This window comes from Miscanthus floridulus, chromosome 12, assembly GCF_019320115.1.
Source record: "Miscanthus floridulus cultivar M001 chromosome 12, ASM1932011v1, whole genome shotgun sequence".
Lineage (NCBI taxonomy): Eukaryota > Viridiplantae > Streptophyta > Magnoliopsida > Poales > Poaceae > Miscanthus > Miscanthus floridulus.
Window position 1 is genome coordinate 77,405,925 of NC_089591.1, and position 22,128 is coordinate 77,428,052.

The 22,128-nt window shown below is 44.9% G+C and overlaps 3 protein-coding genes and 1 long non-coding RNA gene across 4 annotated transcripts; 1 reads left to right on the plus strand and 3 right to left on the minus strand.

Annotated features, from left to right (window-relative positions):
- On the plus strand, positions 1 to 1,476 carry LOC136495426 (uncharacterized). The gene is made up of 3 exons (XR_010768996.1): positions 1 to 220; positions 499 to 588; positions 1,341 to 1,476. It is a non-coding gene; the product is annotated as an uncharacterized lncRNA (long non-coding RNA).
- Positions 1,477 to 6,757: 5,281 nt separating this feature from the next.
- Positions 6,758 to 7,386, minus strand: LOC136495322 (uncharacterized). The gene has a single exon (XM_066491281.1). The coding sequence runs from the start codon at positions 7,291 to 7,293 to the stop codon at positions 6,952 to 6,954; it is 342 nt and encodes a 113-aa protein (XP_066347378.1). The 5' UTR covers positions 7,294 to 7,386; the 3' UTR covers positions 6,758 to 6,951.
- A 1,675-nt stretch (positions 7,387 to 9,061) lies between these two features.
- LOC136498222 (uncharacterized) lies at positions 9,062 to 9,770 on the minus strand. The gene has a single exon (XM_066494168.1). It carries the CDS (start codon positions 9,608 to 9,610, stop codon positions 9,356 to 9,358), a length of 255 nt encoding a protein of 84 aa, XP_066350265.1. The 5' UTR covers positions 9,611 to 9,770; the 3' UTR covers positions 9,062 to 9,355.
- Positions 9,771 to 18,936: 9,166 nt separating this feature from the next.
- LOC136497881 (uncharacterized) lies at positions 18,937 to 19,896 on the minus strand. Its single transcript, XM_066493761.1, has 2 exons — positions 19,767 to 19,896; positions 18,937 to 19,689 (listed from the first exon to the last, which is right to left on the minus strand). The coding sequence occupies exon 2, from the start codon at positions 19,515 to 19,517 to the stop codon at positions 19,254 to 19,256; it is 264 nt and encodes an 87-aa protein (XP_066349858.1). The 5' UTR covers positions 19,518 to 19,689; positions 19,767 to 19,896; the 3' UTR covers positions 18,937 to 19,253.
- Between the last annotated feature and the right edge of the window lie 2,232 nt (positions 19,897 to 22,128).

The following is a 22,128-nucleotide window of genomic DNA, read 5'->3' on the forward strand; positions in this document are numbered from 1 at the left end:
GTTAGATTTGACAATGTCCATTGAAGGAGAAAGAGAATGTGTTTTCGCAATAGTTCTCTTCCTACTGTCATTTACAAGATTTTTTGTTTGACAAAAAAGGACATCTTCAGCTGTTCCTGTGAATCTGGAACTGAGACATCTTCTTATTTTATGAGAGCCTGAAATACCGTTTGTTGGGCTCTGAAGGTGATATGGGTTCATGGGAACATGAATATGTGAGGTATGACTCAACCGGAATGATATGTTTACTGGCTCCTTCAATCAGCGAAGTCTAAATTTTTCTAAGGAATAAAAATGCGCTGGTAATATTCAAGTAGACTACGAATAAATTTTTCAGTATCTAAGGAATACAAATGCGCTGGTAATGTTCAAGTAGACTAGGAAGTAGGAACGTACTATAATAGAACAATACGCAAAGGTGATTCATCTAAGCTAATGGCATGGCGGATTTTGTGCTTGTGTAAGTGCAGACTTTGTGATATTCTCATTGAATTGCAGAACCCACCATTTTAGTTGTCTATTGACTATTCATGCTCTGATGGAACCGAAGAGGGTGATGACGGCATTTGGAGCATCGTTGGTGGGAAGGTAAACAAGATGCCGTCATGTCATAACTCATACAGTCATACGTGATGGCAAAATTCTGCGTTTCATTTTTTTAGAGGATAATTTCAGTAAAATATGGCATGTAAAAAGCAACCTGAGAAATTGCACTTGAGTTGGAGAAAATAATTAGTAGCAAATAATAACTTGTATCATATCATGGATTAAATCAAAATAACCAAGGGATACCCTAATTATGGAAATTTATTGAGCAGGCATCTTGCCGAAGAAACTTCATTTTGGAAGTAGTACTAACCAATGTTTTTGGTGAACCTGCGAATGATAAAGAGGCTCTCTCTTTTTTTTTTCTTATTTTGAATCTTTGGATTTGGATGTGTTTTTGAAATGGTTTATGATTCTCTGTGTTGTCTTGTCAATTTGGGATTTCTGAAACATAGGATTATTTTTATTTTACACATACAAACTTTGGCATATCCTTTACCTAAACCAAATATTGATCTTTGACTTCTGACATCGTTTAGACATGCAAGATCACATAGCACAAGTAGACTTTGATATATCCTTAGCTAAACCAATGTTCAATATGAAGCTTCAATGCCTGATCCACTCAAAGACTGTTCTGCATGATAAGCGCAAGTTATTGTGGGATGGTGAATTATGTCAGGTACATTGTTTCCCATTGCTTCTTGAGGAATTAGAAGTTCTACAAACAGAAGGGCAAGGTGTACTCAACTTTTAGGCCAACTTACACCTCATTCATTGCTAATCCCTTGCAGATGCAGCGACTAGCTTGTACGTAGAATTGTTGTCAAGGTGGTAGCGATGTGAGGTGGGGCAGCAGGGACCCGGGGATCTGCCCGTCAGGTGGTTGCTGGAGAGGACGAGGACGGTGGCGCGATGTAGCAGGCCTAGGCTAGGCGGGACGCGGCCGTCTAGGCGGTTGTCCGCTAGGTAGGGAGCTTGAGGTTCGGGAGCGCACGCTTGAGGTCCGGGATGGGGCCTAGGAGGGGAGGAGGAGGAAGCAGTAGGATGGCCAGGCGGAGGCGGTCCTTCTTATCTTAAAACAGTTTGGGGATTACCGGAGCTGTAGCGACAGGTGGACACATCTGTAATAACCATGGATCAAGTATAATAGATTGCTTTAGATTTACCAAATTTGATGAATGCCTGTATAATGTGTGTTACCCACTTACCCTAGATGTCGTCGTAGCGTTAGCACGGGCAATATACTAGTAATAATAAGCACGCGTCGCGCAACTACCAGTATTAGGCTACCTCGCAATGTCAACATGGAGTAGAAAGGACTGCATACGCATTAATGTATGATATTCCAATCATAATGATATTTTAGAAATGGAGGCATTTCAAAAGAGGTAAAGAGATGGACATTCCTGCAAATAATTAGAATCGCATTAAATCATGGTAGGATGAATCCTTAAAAATTACTACATGAAGAAAAATAAGTAGGATCAACGTATAAAATATGGTTGTACTTAAATATATTGTATCTTTTCTGAACTCCAAAGTGAGTTTATGGTCTTTGAGAAATATAAAAAGCAGGAAAGGCAGCAGAGAGACTTTACAACCTATGTTGTGGACACTTGACTGTACTCCTCTAGAGATGCTAGTACAAATTGGACAAAAAATTAATTTTAGTAAAGAGATCATATGTCAACCTTTAGAAATCACGATCACCACTTAACACTTGTTACAATCTCTTTGGCATAGGTAGTGAGCTGAAGGTGAGTTGCTTGCCTATGCTCTGCATCATTAGCCGCCCCCTTTGCTTGCTCCACCATTGCCCCTGGATGGAGTCATGGCATGGAGCACAAAACCGATTTATCATAATTAAACCAATCATCAGCAGTTGCATGGTACAAGCAAGTAGAGCATGGAAAATTCATCGAATAGAAGAAATATCAAATGCCTAAATTAGGATATGGGGGTGAAATTCACGTGCAAAAAAACTAAAATAGAATCAGAACTGAAATCCATGAAACATCAATTAATCAAATACATTTTGCTCATGCCCTATTCCAGCTAACCTACGTAGAATGGAAATCAATTAGCCAACGACCATGGTACAAAAGAAAGAAAGAACCTCTCACGCACGCACGCAAGAAAGATTGAAGCAAGGAAGATTCAGAGTTTTTTTTACAGGAGGTTTGTGACCCCCTCCTGGAATTCAGAGAAAAATGGAAATGATTTCTTTCCCCACTCTTGAGGATTGCACACAATCTGAGGTGGCGTTGTTCCGTGAAGGAAGACACCCTGAGCATGATCTGGATATAACTTGTGAGCTAAGGGCAAGCCTCATATTTTATAGTCCAATCAGCATAGGTTCACCATAAAGCCTCCACTAATCCTAGAAATCCATTTCATAGCTTCTTCGTGTTGTAGTCGAAGCAGAGGCCGAGGCCGGTGAACCCTAGGTCCTCATACTCCCACGGCCCGAGCCACTCACCGCATATAGAATAGAACTGACAAAGGACACATAATACAAGTTCTTTGTTCTGATTTATTATGCCTTAAGCCCAAGATCGCATAGGCAAAAATAGGCCATATTCGTTTCTCTTATAATCCGTTTTTTTCAGCTTGTTTTTTCAGCTGGAACAGTATTTTTCTCTCACAACAAATCAGCTGGAACAGTGTTTCGACTTATTTTTTTGGGTGAAGCGAACGGGGCCATAATCATTCACGTAAGATCACACCAAGAAGCAATCAATTTTTAGATGCAGTCTATAGTTCAATAAAATACAAGCTAGTGTCAGCTAACAGGAAAAGCAAGCTTCGAGGACCTAAGCTAGAAGTTAATCCTGTTATCTAGGTTCTACACTTGCAAAACCAAACCACTCTGATAAAGTATGAGTCTATAAAAAAATGTGAGGAACCATGATAGTCATAGGTACAGGACATGTAGTCCTTTGTCAAACTATTCAACAGGACATAATGCAAATATACTATTTAATGTCTACAAAAATTTAATATTTTTCACAACATAAGGCAACTAAAGCATATAAATCATTATAACGCAAAGATGGTTGTGCATATGCATTTCTCCAGGTAAGGCCACATCAACAGATCCAATAAAATTGGTGTTGCAATTTATAGAGCCCTAGGGAATTTTTTGTTTTGCATTTATCAAATTCTGCACATTATAATAAACAAAGAATTTTTTGGCTAGAGTAACATATGCAAACATATTTTCCACGGATAGAGGATAAAGTTATGAATCAAAAAATAATAATTCACATTATTAGGATTTACAATTATTTTCCTAGGATTTTCACAAGTTTCTGCATGGATTTGTACAAATGTGCAAGTTCTCATTAGCTTGTACTGTTCATCTTCTGGAGAGGAGGACGAAGGAGCAAACCTGCCGTAGATCCACATCAAAGAGCATTCAAAGTGGTGCATCCTGCTCGCAGCGTCGCGCTGCTAGCCTACCTCCGGCGTCTGCCCGACCCGCCGCTCGTGCCTTTTGCTGCCTGTAGCGCCGCCTGGGACGCCGCGCCTGGGTCGCCGTGGGAGGGGGCCGCCAGGGCTGGCGTGCCCGAGCCGCACGTCCGCGCCGGGGTGGCCGCAGGAGCCGTGCCTGCCCCCACTGCTCTGAGGTGGCCGGAGCCGCCACTCCCGCACTCCCCCCCCCCCCCCCCCCCCCTCGCGCCGGGGGCCGCCGCACCCGCACCCCTGCCCGAGCCAGGGTCGCCAGGGCCGTTTGGGCCGCCACCCTCGCCGGGAACGCCGCGCCCACACCCCGCCCACGCTGGGAGGAGGAGGGAGGTGTGGGAGCGGGCAAAGTATCAGCGCGCCAAGGTTCGCGTTGGCTTGGTTTGACGATAAAGCAGGTACGAGACACAACCGATCCGTAATCGGACGGACCAGATCGCTTTCTTGATCCAACGGCTCTCGGCTTAGCGGGCGACGTGGCCCTATCGGGCGCCCGCGGTTTAGTAGCAAGATTCCTATTAAGAGATAATAATAACTGTTACTTAGTACGTAATAACGCAACAAATGGGTAAGTACGTTGGCCTCCACTGACACTGTCGTTAATCCAGCGCAATTCGCAACCTTTGGTTGGTCACCATCGCACACACTAATAAAAGTAGTATACATGTTTATTATAATCACACGCAGATCAGTCTGTAACTCTGTACGACCGTACATGCACAGTATTCATGCAGAAGCACACGTTAACGTAACGTCGTCATCATCTCTTCATGCCGACGATCAAGATGCTTGGGAGGAAAACAATTGCATGCATTTACAAATAACTCATTGCTATTACAATATAAAAAAAATGCTCCCCAACGGCCTAATCTTGTAATGCAAGATGTAAACCTAGTAGCAGCAATGCTTGGCGGACCGGACGCGCGCGTGGTCGTCACTCTCGTCGATGCCATCGCCCATCAGCTCATCCCCATTCCCCGCTGCTCCTGCGGCGGTGGTGGTGCATGTTAGGCGGCCCCAGACGGTGCGACGCGCATAGGCGGCGCGCGGCCACGCGGCGTGCAAGCCGCCGAAGACCGCGCGCGCGAGTGCGGCCAGAGGGAGCGAAATGGGTCTCGCCCGTTCGAATGCAACTCTCCCTGTCCCAGAGAACTGTCTGCCCTCGTGGGTTAGCGCTTCGCACGAGACGGCGACGTGCCGACGACGTCGCTGCCCGCTGGTGTGATTTGCCGGCGGTACGGTTGCGTCGCGTTCCATCCAGGATCCAAGGTGGCGGACGGAGATTGTTCTGCGTCCACAGTCCACACAAATCGCCGGAACAGCTGTGCCTACCTGCTCGAAGTCTCAAGGTTTCAGATATATGATTTCGCGGACGCTACGAGGAATCTTCAGCTCGAGGATGGACGATTGATGATTCAAACTCGAGTTTTCGTTCAGAGGACGAGAAATAAATTAAAACAAGATAACTTCCAATGGCGAAATCTACTACTCGGATGGTCGCCAGAATTCCATCCATGATCCAAACCCATAACATGTCGTTAATTTATTCTATAAGTCAAAAATCTATAATTTTTATTAGAATCTCGCCTGATTTTTATTAGATTATGTTTCCGTGAGTATTATGTTTTTTTTAAAAAAAAGTGACCCAAACTAGAATAAATACTTAGGCTCTATTTGATCAAAGAGATAATAGTTAGTTGCCTGCTAATAATTACCTCTTTGGATCCAAACAGGTCCCCTTGTGCTATTGCTAAACTTTAGCCCTTGAGCATCCAAACAGGAGGACTTGGCCACGTTCGCGTGCCCTTAAATCCGGCTTGATCCGCTTATTTTTTTATCTGGAACAGTGTTTTTCTCTCACAAATTCCTCCAGCATTCCTCCAAACCATTCAGATTCCTCCAGAATTCAGACAAGCGAACAGGCTCTAATAGGTGAGCTAAAATTCAGCTAAAGTCCCAACTAATTGTTAGCTCACTAATCTATAGAACCCAGCTATCACGGACTAACAATTAGTTGAGAATTCAAACAGGACTAGACTAAACTTTAGCGAGCTATAACTACTAGTTAGCTAATCACTGGTCCTAACTAATCGCTAGTCCTAGTCCATCCAAACATGGTCTAATAGTCTACCAAATTGTTAGCGGAGTACTCAACTAACAACTATTTTGAACCAAACTAGCTAATAGTAGCTAATATTAGTTGTGACCTATTTGCTTGCTAACTATTAGCGGCTAATGGATCCAAATATGCCCTTAAAAATCAAAGAGAGGATCTCTCTTCATTCTAATGAGCCACGTGTTTCTACAAAATCTAATAAGATCACGTGTTTTTTCTCATTTTTTTTTTCCAAATAGTCGACGTTCATAATTTGAGTAAGCTGGAGTACAGTGCTAAATACTTTTCGCAATATATATTCAGAATTTCTTAGGATCGTTGCTTTGGATCTTGTTTCCCCAGTGCAAAAGAAATTTGTTGAAAAAACTACATTAAATTTGGTTTATTAAATCCATCATGTAAGGAGTATTCATTTAGTATATATTTAGACGAAGTTGGAGAATCTTGATTTTTTTTAAAAAAAATCTCGATCAAATTGGTGTTGCTTGATCCTGGTGAAGATGAGCTGCCGGCCTCCATCCTAGACCGCGCTTGGCGATGAGCCCAACAATATCAAGTCATGAACACCAAACCTTTTTGTGTATAATGTCACTAGAGGGTCCCCGTTGCACGACAGATTATAAATTTTGCACAAAAATGAATAGAAGGTTCAGACAAGAGAGTATGTAGGAATTGAGAGAACCAAAATGGCCACGTAACAAGGTGGACTTGAAAATTCTGACGAAATAAAATATTTGGAGGACGAAACTATTTTAAGGAATCAAGAAGTGGCATGCTAAGCTAACCTAACCGATCCAAGAGCAACACACGACCCTTGTAGATCAGTAGATGTCGTCGAAGGCGAGCATGGCATGCGCGACGGCATCCTCGCGCGTGCTCGCCACGCCGCGTGCCGAGGATGACGAGGAGGAGGCGCCGTCCTGCTGCTGCCCCTGGCCCTGGCTCCGCGCCTGTAGCAGCTGCACGCCGCGCCGGGCGCCGGCGACGTAGCCCCGCAGGCCGGCGGCGTAGAAGGACACGATGCCCCGGAGCGTGATGCAGGCCCGCGGCAGGTCGCGTGCCAGCGGCAGCGCGAGGTTGAACGGCCACAGCAGGAACGCGAGCCGGAACGCCTTAAGGAACCCGGCTGCCACGGCCGGCACGGCGAGGCCTAGGAGCAGCATGTGAACCGCCGCCGTCTGTCTGGAGTGAGTCTATACGGCAGCACCACCGCTACTGCATGTGCTTGCATGTAGGAGAAGGTCGTTGTTGCATCTCTCTTTCCATCTCCACGGTGGGCGTAGTATTAGTATCCCTCTCCACGGTGGGCGTGACTAGGATATCAGTAGAGCTCCATGTTTTTATTTTTTAATGGAGTGATTTGATGGAGATCGAATATGGAGAGTTGAGATGTAAGAAACGATATGTTTTTCACTTCTCCTATATTTCAGGTGTTTGAATTTTAAGATGATTTCAGGTAACACTTTTGTATCACCAACTAGTACAAGTAAATTTATAATATGTTATTTGTCTTTGTGTCATAACATGTTTTTGTCTTTGTCCACCGATAGAAATAATTGTAAATTGTTAATTATTTTTGTGTAGATAGAAATCGGATTTTATTGGGCTTGTGGTTTTGTCTATCGGGTCTTATTCTCGGTACCAAAAATTGCAAATACACAAATTGCAAAACAAAATCTGCAATTTTAATATAAAATATATGTAATAACCGTCGTATGAAAAGAAACTAAAATTCATGCACCTAAATTTTAGCAAATCCCTATGTTTTTTTAGATCTAGTTGGTAGTGTAAATAAAAATTATTTTTTTCTCTGTTCTATTCTTCACCAAAATCTATATAATATTTTGTTGGTTGGTTCACAAGAAATGGTTCTCGTGAAGAAACAACTCCGAGTAGCTAGGCATCGGTGTCTAACAAAGACCATGGACGAGCACGAGGAGGACGAGATATGGACGGAGAGATGACGTGGTGCGTTGGTCTTGTAGTTGCAGTTAGTCTCTGTTAAATGTATATGGAGCAGCTGGTTTAGAAGACTCTTCTACCCCGTTAACCCTCTTGACCGGGGTGCAGCTTGCGCATGATGTTCTTGGTCAAGCAGGCTGCAGGCTCCGAGAGAGAACGAGGTAGAAGAATTCCCAGTTTTATATTTTCACTACTCTAGATGGGAGAGAAACGCATGCACGTCTTTTAATTTTCAACAGGAACGGATAAGTCAGCATCTCACATGCTGTACCAGATTATATATAAACCCCGAGCTTCGCGCGGGCAACAGTAGAGAGAGAAAAAAGGGTTGGTAATCCGTACTGTTCATTGTGATCCGTACTGTTCACATACAGCGATGCGAGCCTGTGTGCGCGTCGGATGAACAGTAATTCGACGTGACCCGCCTCAAATTTATAGTCTTTTATAGATACGCACACCTGGGTCCAGCAGTATAAAAAACTAATGCATGTGTTCTATATTTTGTCGCTTGGGTGTAGATCTAAGCAACACTATATTCGAAGATACAATTGATTTTTCAGTGTACATATATTGCGTGTACAGATCACAAAGCAAGGTGCAGTGCAGGATCGTCGGTCGGGTATTTGCACAAGATTTGACATTTGAGCCCCCACAGGCCACACTGCATCCATCCGTTGTTGGAGCTGAGGAAAAGGTAGGTGAAGAACAATCCACATGCACCAACTTCGCAGTCCAGTCCAACGGAGTTGCATTTTCTCGGTCCATCATATCCATGTGGTATCCTACATGGGCCGGAGTACATGCATACGGGCGGCGCATCGTCGTTTCCCAGCGTCTTTCTGGTCCCTGTCAGAGGCGATTATGTGTTGCCCTTTCTCGACCCGAGGAGCTAGCCATGCTCAAAGAGATGGAGGCCATCATTATATATTTCGAACCGATGAGGAAATTAACTCGCCGAACAATGCAAAATTCTGACAAAATTCACTCCTGTACGTATTTACCAAACATGGTTGCATGTTACAACAATCTCCCAAATCTTTTGGATGCTATCAAAAATCTTGCTACGAACAAGAAGAAACTAACCAAACCAGCGAGCAATGGACAAGATCACAAGGGGGGAGAAGAGATCCTAAGCTAAGCTAGCAAAGGGCGGCATGCACTACTTGCCATCACGAGCACGACGGACACACCACGCGGGTAGCGCCCTCGCGCAGGGACGGGTGCGCCTTGGCCGTCGTCGACTCGTCGTCCGTCATCGGTGCGTCAGTCGGAGATGCTGAGCATAGCGTAGCGGACGTACTCGTCGACGCCGCCGCGGCTCCCGCTGTGCCGCCAGGCGGCGCCGCGCGCCAGAGCATCGTTGAGCCACGCGGCGTGAGACGCGAGCACGCCGTACAGGACGGCGAAGGCCTCCGGCAGGTGGCGCGCGAGCGGCAGCCGCAGGTTGAGCGGCGCCGAGAGGTTGAAAACCTGCATCAGCCCCCTCGCCGCCACGAACGCGAGCAGGTGGAACCCCATCGTCGAGGTCGAAGTCGAATCCAGCACCGGCCGGAGCTCGATCGCCTTGGTACGGTGGCTGTCGTCGTCGTCTCTTGTTGACAGCAGCAGCGGGAAATGTTGCCCGGTCGCGTGCACTTGTTCTGCGGAGTGCGGACGGGCCAATCCCAGCTTGAGCTCGCCTGCGGAGCGCGGCGTGTCCTCGCGGGTTAAGTAGGCAAAGGACAGCCCCAGGACGGCAGGCAATGTCGCTGCCACGCTGGTGGTGCCGTGGTGGTGGTGGGGGCAGCCGCTGCCGGGGGCCGAGGGGGTTGCGGCCTTCCCCAGTTGCGAGCTAGCGGCAACCCAACGAGGGGAGCCACCGGCTGACTAGGACTAGGCGCTGGTTTTGGGCAAAGGGCGGGCCCGGGGTTTTCGCTGCTTCTGGATAAGAAAGCACCCTGCCTACGGTTGGTTCTGACGTGTACTCCTACTTTGGAACACAGTTTTTTTTTGGAATGGAACACTGTATTACACCCATCCGTCATCAGTACTCATTCCGTCCTAAACTACATTTACGATACTAAATAAGTATCATTTTAATGTCATAAATCTCTGTAATTCTCTATGATTTTAGTCAAATTTGAGATCTCTGACTCTCTAAAAAAATTAGAATAACTTATAATTTAGGAATTGAGGAAGTAATAATAAACAATTAAAGCATATCTAGAGCAAGTGGTACCGCCAGGTTCTCTCTTCTTTTACGTCAACAGCGTACCATGATCAGTGATAACTGATATGGATTGTTGAGGTAGCCTATCTGATACTCTTTCCGTCGTAAACATAAAGTCGACCGTGTTTTGTTCAAATCTATAAAAAGATATATTAATATTTATGGTATAAATAAATGTCAATAAAATGGATCATGAAATATATTTCCTAGTAATAATATTGTTAGTTTTTTCGTAAAATGAGGGAGTTGCTAATTCATAAATTTGTTATAGTCAAACAATGATAAAATTGTACGTGGTCTGAACAGCAAAAAAAAAAGGGCACGTGATAAATAGGAGAAGTACAAAAAATTAAGATAATTTGACTTTAGAGCGGAATCAAAATGACACTTTTTGGTACAGGCTACACAGAGAAATATGAGTTACCTTTCTTCTCTTATACTATTCTCTTCGAAAATGGTTGACATCGCATGTGATTAATTTAACATGAAATCGCTTTAAAAGAACATGCATAGAGACCTGTTTTAGCAATTTAGCTACGACGACTGTTGTCTATGCAAGCGAACGCTTGACCAGTTGGTTACCGGCCAGAGTTCGAACTCTGTCGTGGGCGGATTTGTTGGCTAGAGAAGGTGTACTGCGCGTTGAAAAAAAATCCCCCCATTTGCCCCACGCCAAAACATACGTCCTACATGAGAAGATCTTCTTCTTAAGCATAATGCCCGGAGACAATCTTATCCCCACAGGTCGAGTTTTTTTTTTACGATTGTTGTCTATAACCATCAGCTAGCTACACATAGCCCTTGTTTAGTTACACCCTAATTTCCAAAAAGTTGCTACAGTACCTGTCACATCGAATGTTTGCGGCCCATGTATGGAGCATTAAATGTAGATGAAAAGAAAAACTAATTGCACAGTTTGGTGGGAAATTGCGAGACGAACGTTTTGGACCTAATTAGTCCATGTTTGAACAATATTTGCCAAATAAAAACGAACGTGCTACAGTAGACCCAAAATCCAAATTTCTTGAACTAAACAAGGGGCGTAGAGTTGTTTTCTTTTGTGTGTGTGGTGTCTTTGGGAGTGACAAAGTGACCCGGTCGATCGGTTGTGCCGACTTACCACTGACGTACGGCTAACGGCTTACCCTATTCATCCACTTGCGCGCTGCCACAGGACAGTTCCATTCACTACGTCAGATTGCATTGGTAGGGGGCGGCTGCAGATAGTCTATAGCATCGGTTTTGGCAGATGTCTCTGTTAAACCATGACTATAAATCATCGATTTGTAGAGGTGATTGGCCAGATATTGAGCCATTCCAATAAACCAATTTCCAGAAATCACAAAAAGGGGCAAATAATAGCAATTTTTTTTAATCCGAGGAGGTCCCCATCAGCAGCCACACACCCACTTTATGGTTGCAATGTTTTTTCATGATTTTTGCACACTTTACGTCGGCCGGGATTTGAACCCGCAACTTCTCCCTCACGCGCAAACTCCTCTACCACTGCACCTCACGATCGCTTGTATCTACAGTCTATTTTGGTTCCCCACATATTATACAAAATTGAGCATAAATTGATTGTTTAAGGCCCTAAACTAATTCAAATGAAAAAGTTGTCAAATATAAAGTTTTATAACTTTTCGAGATCTACAACTTTTATTTTGGTAGTTCTCTATCCGAGGTCACTTATAAAATTTGAATTTCAAATTTGAGAAATTTGAACGTAGTTTTCCATGACAAGATGATTTCAAATGAGAAAGATATCAACTATAAAGTTTCATAACTTTTCAAGATCTACAACTTTTATTTTTATTGTTTGTTCATCCGAGGTCGTTTAAAAAATTAAAATTTCATTTTTTTAGAAATTCAAACGTAGTTTTCTTTGACAAGATAATTTCAAATAAAGAAGGTGTCAACTACAAAGTTTCATAATTTTTCGAGATCTACAACTTTCATTTTGGTTGTTTCTCCATCCAAGGTCGTTTACAAAATTTTAATTTTAATGCTTAATTTTTAATACTCGGCGTCTATTTGTAGGGGCAGTTCAATATTGTTGTAGGGGCGGCTGGATATAGAGCCGCTCCTATAAATCGAGTCATTTGTAGGGGCGGCTGATAACACCGGCCGTCCCTACAAATCCATTTGTAAGGATGGCTCAGCCGCCTCTATAAAGAAAGGAAGACGTTGTCGCAAATCGTTTTCTTAGTAGCGATTTCTGTGGATTGAGGCTACATCATTTTCAGCGATGGATAAGGTTGAGGCTCATCAGATGTCGGGCTAGATCACCGGGGGCCAGTAGCACTCATAAACAAATCGCAGAAACCATAAAGCTTTGTTCTCTTCTTCACATGATGATACAGCTGGAAAGCTTCCGGCTAAGCACTTCACACAAATTATAAATCGCCTGCAGACGGCTGGGGTGAATATTAGGTGCCGTTTGGTTGGGGGTCTGTGGCCCGTTACCCGTTCACGCCGTAATATGTTTGCGCTCCTTGCTGTTTGGTTCGCATACTCAGTAACTGATAACACCGTGACCCATTACGAGCCTATGAAATATAATTACCACCCACCACCTGGCGCTAACCGATCCCGTCGCCTGGCTCCCTTGCGTGGTTGCGAAACAAACAAATCAAGGTTTCCATTGTCTGGAACCACTAGCGCCGTATACAGATCCCATTTGCATTACGTTTATATTACGGCCTTGAAACCTAGTAGTCAGGTAGCATTAGACTTTGTTCAGATGCATGTGTATCCACCGTAATCCACGTGTGTTGGCGTGTAATGAAATAGAATTTAGTTCAATTTTACTTGGACACACGTAGATTGACATGGATACATAAGCGTCCAGACACAACCTTAATGGGTAGTAGATAGGAAGGAGACAGACAGTTGCAGATTTGCAGTGCAGGGGCTATATATGGAGGAATTCATCAGATCAGATATTTGCACTGTGTCTTCCGTCCCCACAACGGCAAGGCCACCACACAAGTGACAAGTTGGTGGTGGAGACATCGGGCATCATATCAAATTCAAGCCAACCTGCTCGACAGGCAAAACCGCAAAAGCATCGACCTCGCGTGCATTCCCTGAGCAGTGAGCGCCCACCCAATCATACATTCATATACGGCACGCATGGTCGTTTCGCAGCGTTGTTCGATCTGCTTCTAGTGCCTCCATGGAGTGGATGTGCCGAGTGCCAACTGCCGACCCCTCCCGCCGCGAGGAGCCGCTCTTTCATTTTGCCTCCCTTTGGCTTTCCGGATAGATGGTGATTAATTATCCTTGAAGCCTTAACTGGGTGATCTCTTTAGACTAACAAGCTGTTCGACTGATAGTTTTTACGGCTGATAATAAGCTGGCTGATGCTATTTTGTCGTGAGAGTAAAACATTACCATGATAAGCCGGGCTGATAATAAGTTGCGTGTCTACGAGGGTCCGACTCATCATTCTGAACTACTGAAGCGTCAAACTGGTTTCTACTTTTATATGTTTTAGAGTTTTAATTTGCCTGCATTAGGTAGACAGAGCTATACCTGATCTGTGAGTTTTGCATAGAGTATATGTTTCCACTAGTATGTGCTGGTGCTTTGTCAAAGAGAAACAGTACAGTTTGTACGTGTGCGAAGCATCAAGAGATCGTAGGGGCGGTCGATAATGACGAGGAATGTTGGCCCTTTGGCTGTCGGTGAGTCTGCATCGTGCTGCATCGGCAGCATTGCTCGTCCAGTTGTGCTGCACGCGAGCCTCTTTATGACGTACTTGTTGTGTTTTAGCTAGGGCCCAGAAATTTAAGGATCTAATTTATTTATTTAGGAAGGAATTAAACAGCATCGCCCTATAAACTACGTAAAAAAAAATTAGTTTTATTATGGTGCTCGCGATTCTAAATTCTAGTTCAACTCATTTTTACCTTAACTGAAACTAAACTTCCATCAATATCAGCAATTTAGTTTGTTGGAAATAAATTAAACTGACGTCATCAAAGTTCAAATAAATATGCTATCAAGACCTATTTCATATATAGAGAATTTATTAAAGCAAATATATCGTGATGTGTTTATTATAAACAAATTTAGAGAAATATGACTTGTGGAAGTGGAATACATCTAGAAAAACACGAGTACTAATGTTAGGTCGAGACTTGAACACAACTGAGCAGCTTCCTCCAGCTAATCCAAAAGCCGAAACGCATAAATAACTGTGGCGTGCAAGTACTTAGCTGATACGTACTCCTATACCACAACATACAACTGAACTGTACTTTCTTCCCTTTTTGTTTATTAAGAAAAAAAATGAAGCGTATTAGTACAGCAAAGTACAGTACGACGAAGGAAAAAATAATGGGAATGCCGATTTTTCCTTTGTTGCCACTTGCCGATAGTACGTTGATGGTGATGGCGGTGTTGCCTCCTGCGGGGCTGCGACCTGCGAGCCGGCAATCCTTGCTGGCACGCCCTGCCCCGTTGTCAACACGCCATTCGGGGAGCCGTCGCCTTCAGTGCCGCCACAGACCTACAGGACACGCTCACCGCGCTGAAAATGGTTTCCAGCGGGTATCGTCGCGGGTTCCGAAGAAATACTGTTTGGGTGATTTATGTGAGAAAAAAATACTATTTTAATTAAAAATTTATAATCATTTACGATGAGTCACAGCCAAACGAACAGGCTGAACAATCGTCCGATGAAAGGGACGGTGACGTGCTTGGCCTGTAGAGCGTTGCGTTGCGTTGCGGTCCGCAACGCTGCCGAGTCGACGTCGAACCTGCCCGGCCGTATCCGATCATCACGGCACAGAGTTTCAGTGATTTGAAAAAGGAAACCTTCCCACGCCTAATGATGCTTCGTTGAGTGACCCGCACGTAATTACTGTCAGGACTCTGGACCCCACATTTACCAGATGGGCCTAGCGGGCCAAGGGCCAGGGGCCAGTGGGCCAGTCTGTCGGCCCTTGAACAAAGGAGACCAGCTAGCATGCGCTGATCCTAGAAAAAGGGTAACATTCTTTATTCTATCAACAACCCAGCTAGCGCCGCTTTTCCGTGAACTAACCATCTTTTTTTCCTTTTCTTGTGTTTGGTTTGCATCCTGACCAAAACCAGGCGCAATTAGTTTTTATTTGCGATGATTATTTGCCTGCCGGTGATTCCATGAGTTTTATTTTATTTTATTTACTTGCCTTCTAGTGTCTCCATACGGTGATTATTTGCCTACCGGATATGAATCGCGTGAGTGTTTTGGTCCTGTCGGGTAGATGTTGACAATCCATATGTTTTAGTTGTAATGTCTAGAAACACATTCATTATGGTAATGAATCTGAAATAAAAGCTAGGCTTGGAGCTTGTTGTCTGAGAGTTACGATAAACTTCAGTTGCCTCAAAGGCTAAAAATTTATTGCTATGCATCGAATTGAATTTATCCATGCTCTACCTTGCCTAAAACATGTATACTCGGACTTATAATATCCTAGCCCGCATGAGGCATGGCAACAATTTATTTTTTGGAAAAAAAATATTTGTTGTCAACACGCAACGCGAAGGACGACGAATGAGATTTGGATCACGATCATGATCATTGCAGGTGATATTCCAATAAATTACTTTCTCTTCCCATAATTCTCTTCCCATTTTATTCCATTTTATTTACTTGTCTTCCAGTGTCTCCATGTGGTGATTATTTACCTGCCGGTGATTCCGTGAGTGTCGGTACAGAAAGTGACCAACTAGTAAATATTTGTAGTTTTGTTGTACGTTGTAATCGGAGGTGGCCTAGCACTCAATGACAGTGGGGTTACAAAAGAGAGAGAGAGAGAGAGAGAGAGAGAGAGAGAGAGAGATGGGGTGTCCGATCGGTCTGGTCGGAAGGGCCGAGATCGACAGGAGCTATGCTATGAACGAAGTGTCCAAGTGTGTGCTTGAGGGGTTGCGAGTTATCGATCTAATGAATCTGGACTTAAAGAAGTCGACTTGGGTTAACTGCTTGTGTTTTGGAGGGAGCACATCCCCTTTTATATAAGAAGGGGATGGCTTTAAAAGTGAAAGAGAGAGAGAGTACGGACGTTTCTAAGCCTTGTTGCCCACGTCGACGGGGACAGGATAATGGTGGGCACCCGCAATACTGTTGATGTTACTGCAAAATGTCAGGTACATGTGGCAGGTTGAGCTGCTTTCTTCAAGACTGGAGGACGTTGGTACCGGCAAAAATGCTGTCTCGCCGACTGGAGGCATGGCTTTACCACATTCACCTGGTACGGTGAATTCCGGCGCCCACAATACTGTTGATGCCCAGAGGCACATGGGGGGTCTTACTGTATGGGTGTTTTGACCGGCGCCTACAATACTGTAGAGGTAAACGTTGGCGCCTACAATACTGTTTATAGCAGGGCGGTTGTAAAGTACTGTTCCACAGGGTATGGTCCCTGGTGCCGTGGTTTGACTTGCGAGCCCCGTCTTGCCTTCCTTCGTACGCCTTCTGGTTCTTTCCGAGCGGGCGTCCCCGGTTGGATGGCCCCAATCAGTTCTGGCGCGCCAGTCGGAGAATAGCGATGGGCAGGGTTTTCTATGAACCCCGGTCGGAGACACGGGGTCAGAGGCGGTCCTCGGGTTAGGCTTTCCGAGTGGAGGCCGTGCGAAGGTGGCCGGGGCCTGACGCTAGCGCTCCGATCGGAGAGGCCATTCGGAGTTGGCCTGAGCCTGAGCTAGTGCTCCAGTAGGAAAGATGGACCGAAGGCGGCCAGGGCCTGAAGCGAGTGCTCCGGTCTGTTGAATTTAGACTCTCGGGCCGGTCTAGAAGAAAAAAAAAGACCATCCTCCTAGGCCGAGCCCTGGCGTGGAAGCCGGTCTCCGAGGGACTCCGGGTTTATGAACCCACAGTGAGTTTTATTCTATTTTATTTACTTATCTTTCAGTGTCTCCATGCGGTGATTATTTGCCTGCCGAATATGGTTCGCATGAGTATTTTGGTCCTACGTAGACATTGATGATCACTATGTTTTGGTATAATATAAGAGGGAAAAGTCTACTTAACCCCACCACCTATCATACTTGGTCTACTTCATCCCCCAACTATGAAACCGTCTGTTTTACCCCCTGAACTATCTAAAACCGTCTGTTTTACCCCCTGGGCGGTTTTCAGCGGCGGTTTTGCTACAGTAACATCGAGTTTGCTACAGTAACGGTGGCTTTGCTGCAGTGCCCGTGGTTTTGAATTTCCTTCTTTTTATTTATTTTCGGCGAATTTTTGAAAAATCATAGAAAAATCATAAAATAAAAAATCTAATTTTATTGGACTCCACATGAGTAGATCTACACAGTGAATATATAATACGGTATGCTTTAGTACAATTTTTTTTGTAGCTTTAGATTAATTGAAAAATCCAATTTTGTCTGTAATTAATTAGAATTTATCTATAACTAAGTTATACATAGTCCAATGAGTACGAAATTTTTACTATAGTTCAAGCATACAATAATTAGCGTACCATAAAAATTTCACCACAATTGGACCATAGAAGCTGCAGCTATGAATTATTCCAATTAATTACAGACAAAATTAGATTTTCCAATTAATCTAAGGCTACAATAAAAATTTTGTACTAAAGTACACCGTATTATATATTCACTATGTAGATCTACTCATGTGGAGTCCAATAAAATTAGATTTTTCATTTTATGATTTTTCTATGATTTACTATGATTTTTAAAAAATTCACCGAAAATAAAAAAATTCAAAACGCAGGTACTGTAGCAAACCCGCTGTTACTGTAGCAAAACCGCCGCTAAAAAAACCCCAGGGGGTAAAACAGATGGTTTTAGATAGTTCAGGGGGTAAAACAGACGGTTTCATAGTTGGAGGGTGAAGTAGATCAAGTATGATAGGTAGAGGGTTAAGTAGACTTTTTCCAATATAAGAGACAACCCAGCTGGCGCCACTTTTCCGTGAACTAACCATCTTTTTTTTTTTTGCTTGTGTTTGGTTTGCATCCTGATCAAAACCAGGCGCAATTAGTTTTTTTTTAAAAAAAAAACAGGCGCAATTGATATAGCAAAACTAGGAATAGATGCGGCCAACAAATCGTGAAATCTGCATTGGTCGTTGGAAAGAAAATCGCGAGTGACATCCAGAGGCTACCTACGTCGTCCCCCCCCCTCCCCCCCCCCCCCCCCCCCCCACCCCCACCCCCACACACACACACACACAAAAACACTCTCTCTAAATCTTGTCCAAATCAAATTATCTTATCCTCAATTCGATTTATTACAAATAATATGCGTATTTATAATTGTATATAGAGTGAAAATATAATTCCACTCAGTATATTAATATTTGGTCAAACTTGAAAAAATGGATTAAAATTATATAGTATTTTTAGGTGAAGGTAGTACTGGTACACGTACTCGTACAAGACAATGGACAGTGGGCAATGGTGGCCACTGTCTGACTGTCATTCGACGCATGCGATTTGTACGCTTAGTTGGCGACGAATAAAACGTCCCAACGCCTGCGCAGGTAATCCTTGATCTTGTTGTTTTCTCCTTAATTGAGCGGGTACGGCATTCATAGCGTTTATGTGAACTTTGTTCATTTCTCCACAAAATATCGGCATTCTGTGGTTGCAAGAAAGAGAACAAACTAACATAACGGTAAGCTCGATGCCGATTAAAATGGGTTTGTTCTTCAGTTACAGATGAGCATTACAAAATTTACCACACGGAGCTCCTCAATGCTCAATCTTGAGATGCTAGCAAGTACAAGCTACTAAGCACCGAAAAGCAGCAAAAAGAACAGCGAAGGAAAAAAAAAAAGAAACAAACGGAGATAACAGATCCTAGCTATAGCTACACACAGGTGGAAAACGAGCCCCACACGCGCGCCGCCCTTGCAGCGGCGGCGCCGGCGGCAGGCTGTGCACGCCCGCCGCCGATACTGGCCGCTCTCGGCTCAGCAGTCTCTCAGTCCGAGAGGGTTAGCATCGTGGCGTTGCGGAGGTACTCGTCGAGGGCCCTCCGGCTGCCGCTGTCGCGTCGGTGTCGCCGGACGGTGGCGCGCAGGCGGCCCGCGTGCGAGACGAGGGCGTCGTAGAAGGCGGCGCAGGCCTCGGGCAGGTGGCGAGCCAGCGGCAGCCAGAGGTTGAGCGGCCACAGCAGCGGCGCCGACACCTGGAACACCTGCAGGAAGCCCCTCGCCGCCACGAACGCCAGCAGGTGGATCCCCATCGACGACGACTGGACCGACGGGCGACGTACGGTTCCAATCCAATCGAATCCTCGCCGCCGCACGCACGCGCACCTGTACGTCTTGCTCGCGGCAGCTAGCGACGAGACGCCGACCTGATGAGCTCAGCTGGTGGTGGACGAGAGAGAAATCCTGTGGGGGTGGGGCGCCGTCCTGCTCCTCCTCAGCTGGTCAGCTCGCTGGTTAAGTAAAGTAAAGGACGGCGACGCTCGGACGGTGCTGTCACTTACTAGCCGGTGGCGCCCGGGACGGGAAGGACGAGGAGGTTGGATTGTGCGGCCGGCGGGTGCGGCCTTCCCCAGTTGCGAGCGCCGACGAGCGACTAGTTGTTGGGTTAATAATGGGCATTTCTGTAGGCACGGGATCTTTCTTCGCGAGATCTGCAGATAAGGGTCTATGTCATGAGGGACGGACGACGGGGCGACGGATGCACTGTCACTGCAGTGCGATCACTGCTTGCGTTGCGTCCGTGGACCCCGGGTGGGGGCTACTGTGCCTGGTGGTGGGACCTACATGCTTCTTTTGCTTGCGAAAACGTCCTTTTTATTTTATTAGTAGGAAGTTTGTGTAGTGACCGGGCCAGTTGCGCCTGCATGGCCAGTCAGGGCGTTCCATAATTGAAAGCTTTCGTACGTATAGCTTGGACTTTTTGTATATTGGATGGAGGTCAGTCCCAAAAATGTGGCAGCAGTGCTCAATTGGAGGGTGTCCAAGTGCAGCTAGATAAAGGATTTCACTTTGAAGTTTCAAAGGCACAGTTCATGAGATTCCGGGACGGGACAACTTTTCTGGGCCCTGTTGGGATCGAAGGGGGGAAAGTGTATGGAAAGTTTTAAGATGTGGCAGCAGTGTTCAATTGGAGGGTGTCCAGGTAGCTGTTTGGATGAAAGGGTCTGGCGTTTCTACTCCTCTGAGTGAAAAGGTTCTGTCTCCATCATTTTTTTTTCACACGAAAAAAATGCAGACAGTGAAAGCGAAGGGAAGAATCTTCGGCCCCGTCAATATTTCCGAAAAAGATCCTGCGGCTCCGTCTCTGCTCTTAATCGAAGAGCTTTCTCACTGTTGCTCTCATCGGTCCAGTCCAAGAGAATATCGAAATCCAATGCTGCTTTCAGTAACTAATGAATGATGATCGCTCTCTGGTGAACCTGTTCGTTTCGCTAAAATTTGACTTATGCTAATGCTTGTACTAAAATGTTACGAGTGGAAAATAATGTTCGTTCGCTGAAAAGTACTGCAGACTGACAATTGCTCTAATTACGGCTTCGAGCGCTGATTTTCCTTTGACCCAAACAGCATACTTCTTTCAATCCTATTGTTTTAAAGTCCTGTAGGGTTTTACTTACTCCCTCACGTTCCTTTGTTTTAGATATTTATGTTGTATAACAAGCACTTACTTCGCAATCTTTACTCTACTGAGCAGCAGAAATCACGAGCCCTGCATCTGAGCTCCAGTTAAGTTAAGCTTCCGGCGAGCTCCGGCCTTCGCAGTTCGCAGGATCACGGCAGAATTACTGAATTAGGAAGGAAACCCTTGGTTACGGGCCCTGTTTTATGGGCTCGTTGACACTGCAACAGCTTCACAAACGCAGCTTGCTGCTTGGGCCAGTAAAAGTCTGTGTGTGGGCACAGTTTCCTAACTAGAGCCCAAAGGTCCAACATACTCGGGGGCCCATCAGCGGTCCAGAATCGGTGGTCGGTACTGTATACACAATGTGCGAGGAGCAAACGCACACTGGATGACAATTGACAAAGGAAGGCAATGGCAACGACGACGACGCTGCAACAGAAAACTAGCGACCACATGGAGTACCGACCTAGCCACTAAAATATCCTTGCGGCAAGTTTCAGAGAAACGCTGTGCAATTGCTGTCCATTTAGGAATCAGGAGGCGCCGATGTCCCATAAAAAGAGCAAAAGAAGACAGTCTTACAAGCAAGATTCAAGAAACAGAAAAGGAAAGAAAGAAGATGAGCAAAACAAGAAAAATCACAAAAGGTTATGAATCCATATTTCAAATGGTGGAAGAGATTTGTTCTTAGCCCTATGAATCCAAAGGGAAAGCTCCTTAGTGAAGGTCGCTTCGCATTCTTCCAGATTGTAACATGTGGTAATTTCTAGCAATCACTACTACAGAATGGACTTGTTGTCCCGGACGGTAACAGCATTTAGTCCCGGTTACCGCGCCGGGACAACGATTCCGGGACTAAAGGTGGAACCTTCAGTCCCGGGTCATTGAGCCGGAACTAAAGACGGACCTTTAGTCCCGGTTGGTGTTACCAACCGGGACTAAAGACCCTCCAGCCGAGCAAACCTGGTGCACCCTTTAGTCCCAGTTGGTAATCCCAACCAGGACTAAAGGTTCACCCTTTAGTCCCGGTTGGTAGGTTCCTTTTCTTTTTCTTTTTTTTTGTTTAATTTGTTTTCAGTTCAGTTACACATATTTGTTTAATATATAATATGTTTTTATGTACTTATTCTACGCTGCTAATATAAATACACACACGCATATAATTATATCTAATTACGTGATCATCTCGGCGAGCATTTCTCCACCGGACGACACCGTACTTGGCCAAGGAAGAGCTCCGA

What these genes read in the sequence shown, in the direction of transcription:
- LOC136495322 (XM_066491281.1), bottom strand. Translation starts at nt 7,293, where the DNA reads ATGCTGCTCCTAGGCCTCGCCGTGCCGGCCGTGGCAGCCGGGTTCCTT.
- LOC136498222 (XM_066494168.1), bottom strand. Translation starts at nt 9,610, where the DNA reads ATGGGGTTCCACCTGCTCGCGTTCGTGGCGGCGAGGGGGCTGATGCAG.
- LOC136497881 (XM_066493761.1), bottom strand. Translation starts at nt 19,517, where the DNA reads ATGGGGATCCACCTGCTGGCGTTCGTGGCGGCGAGGGGCTTCCTGCAG.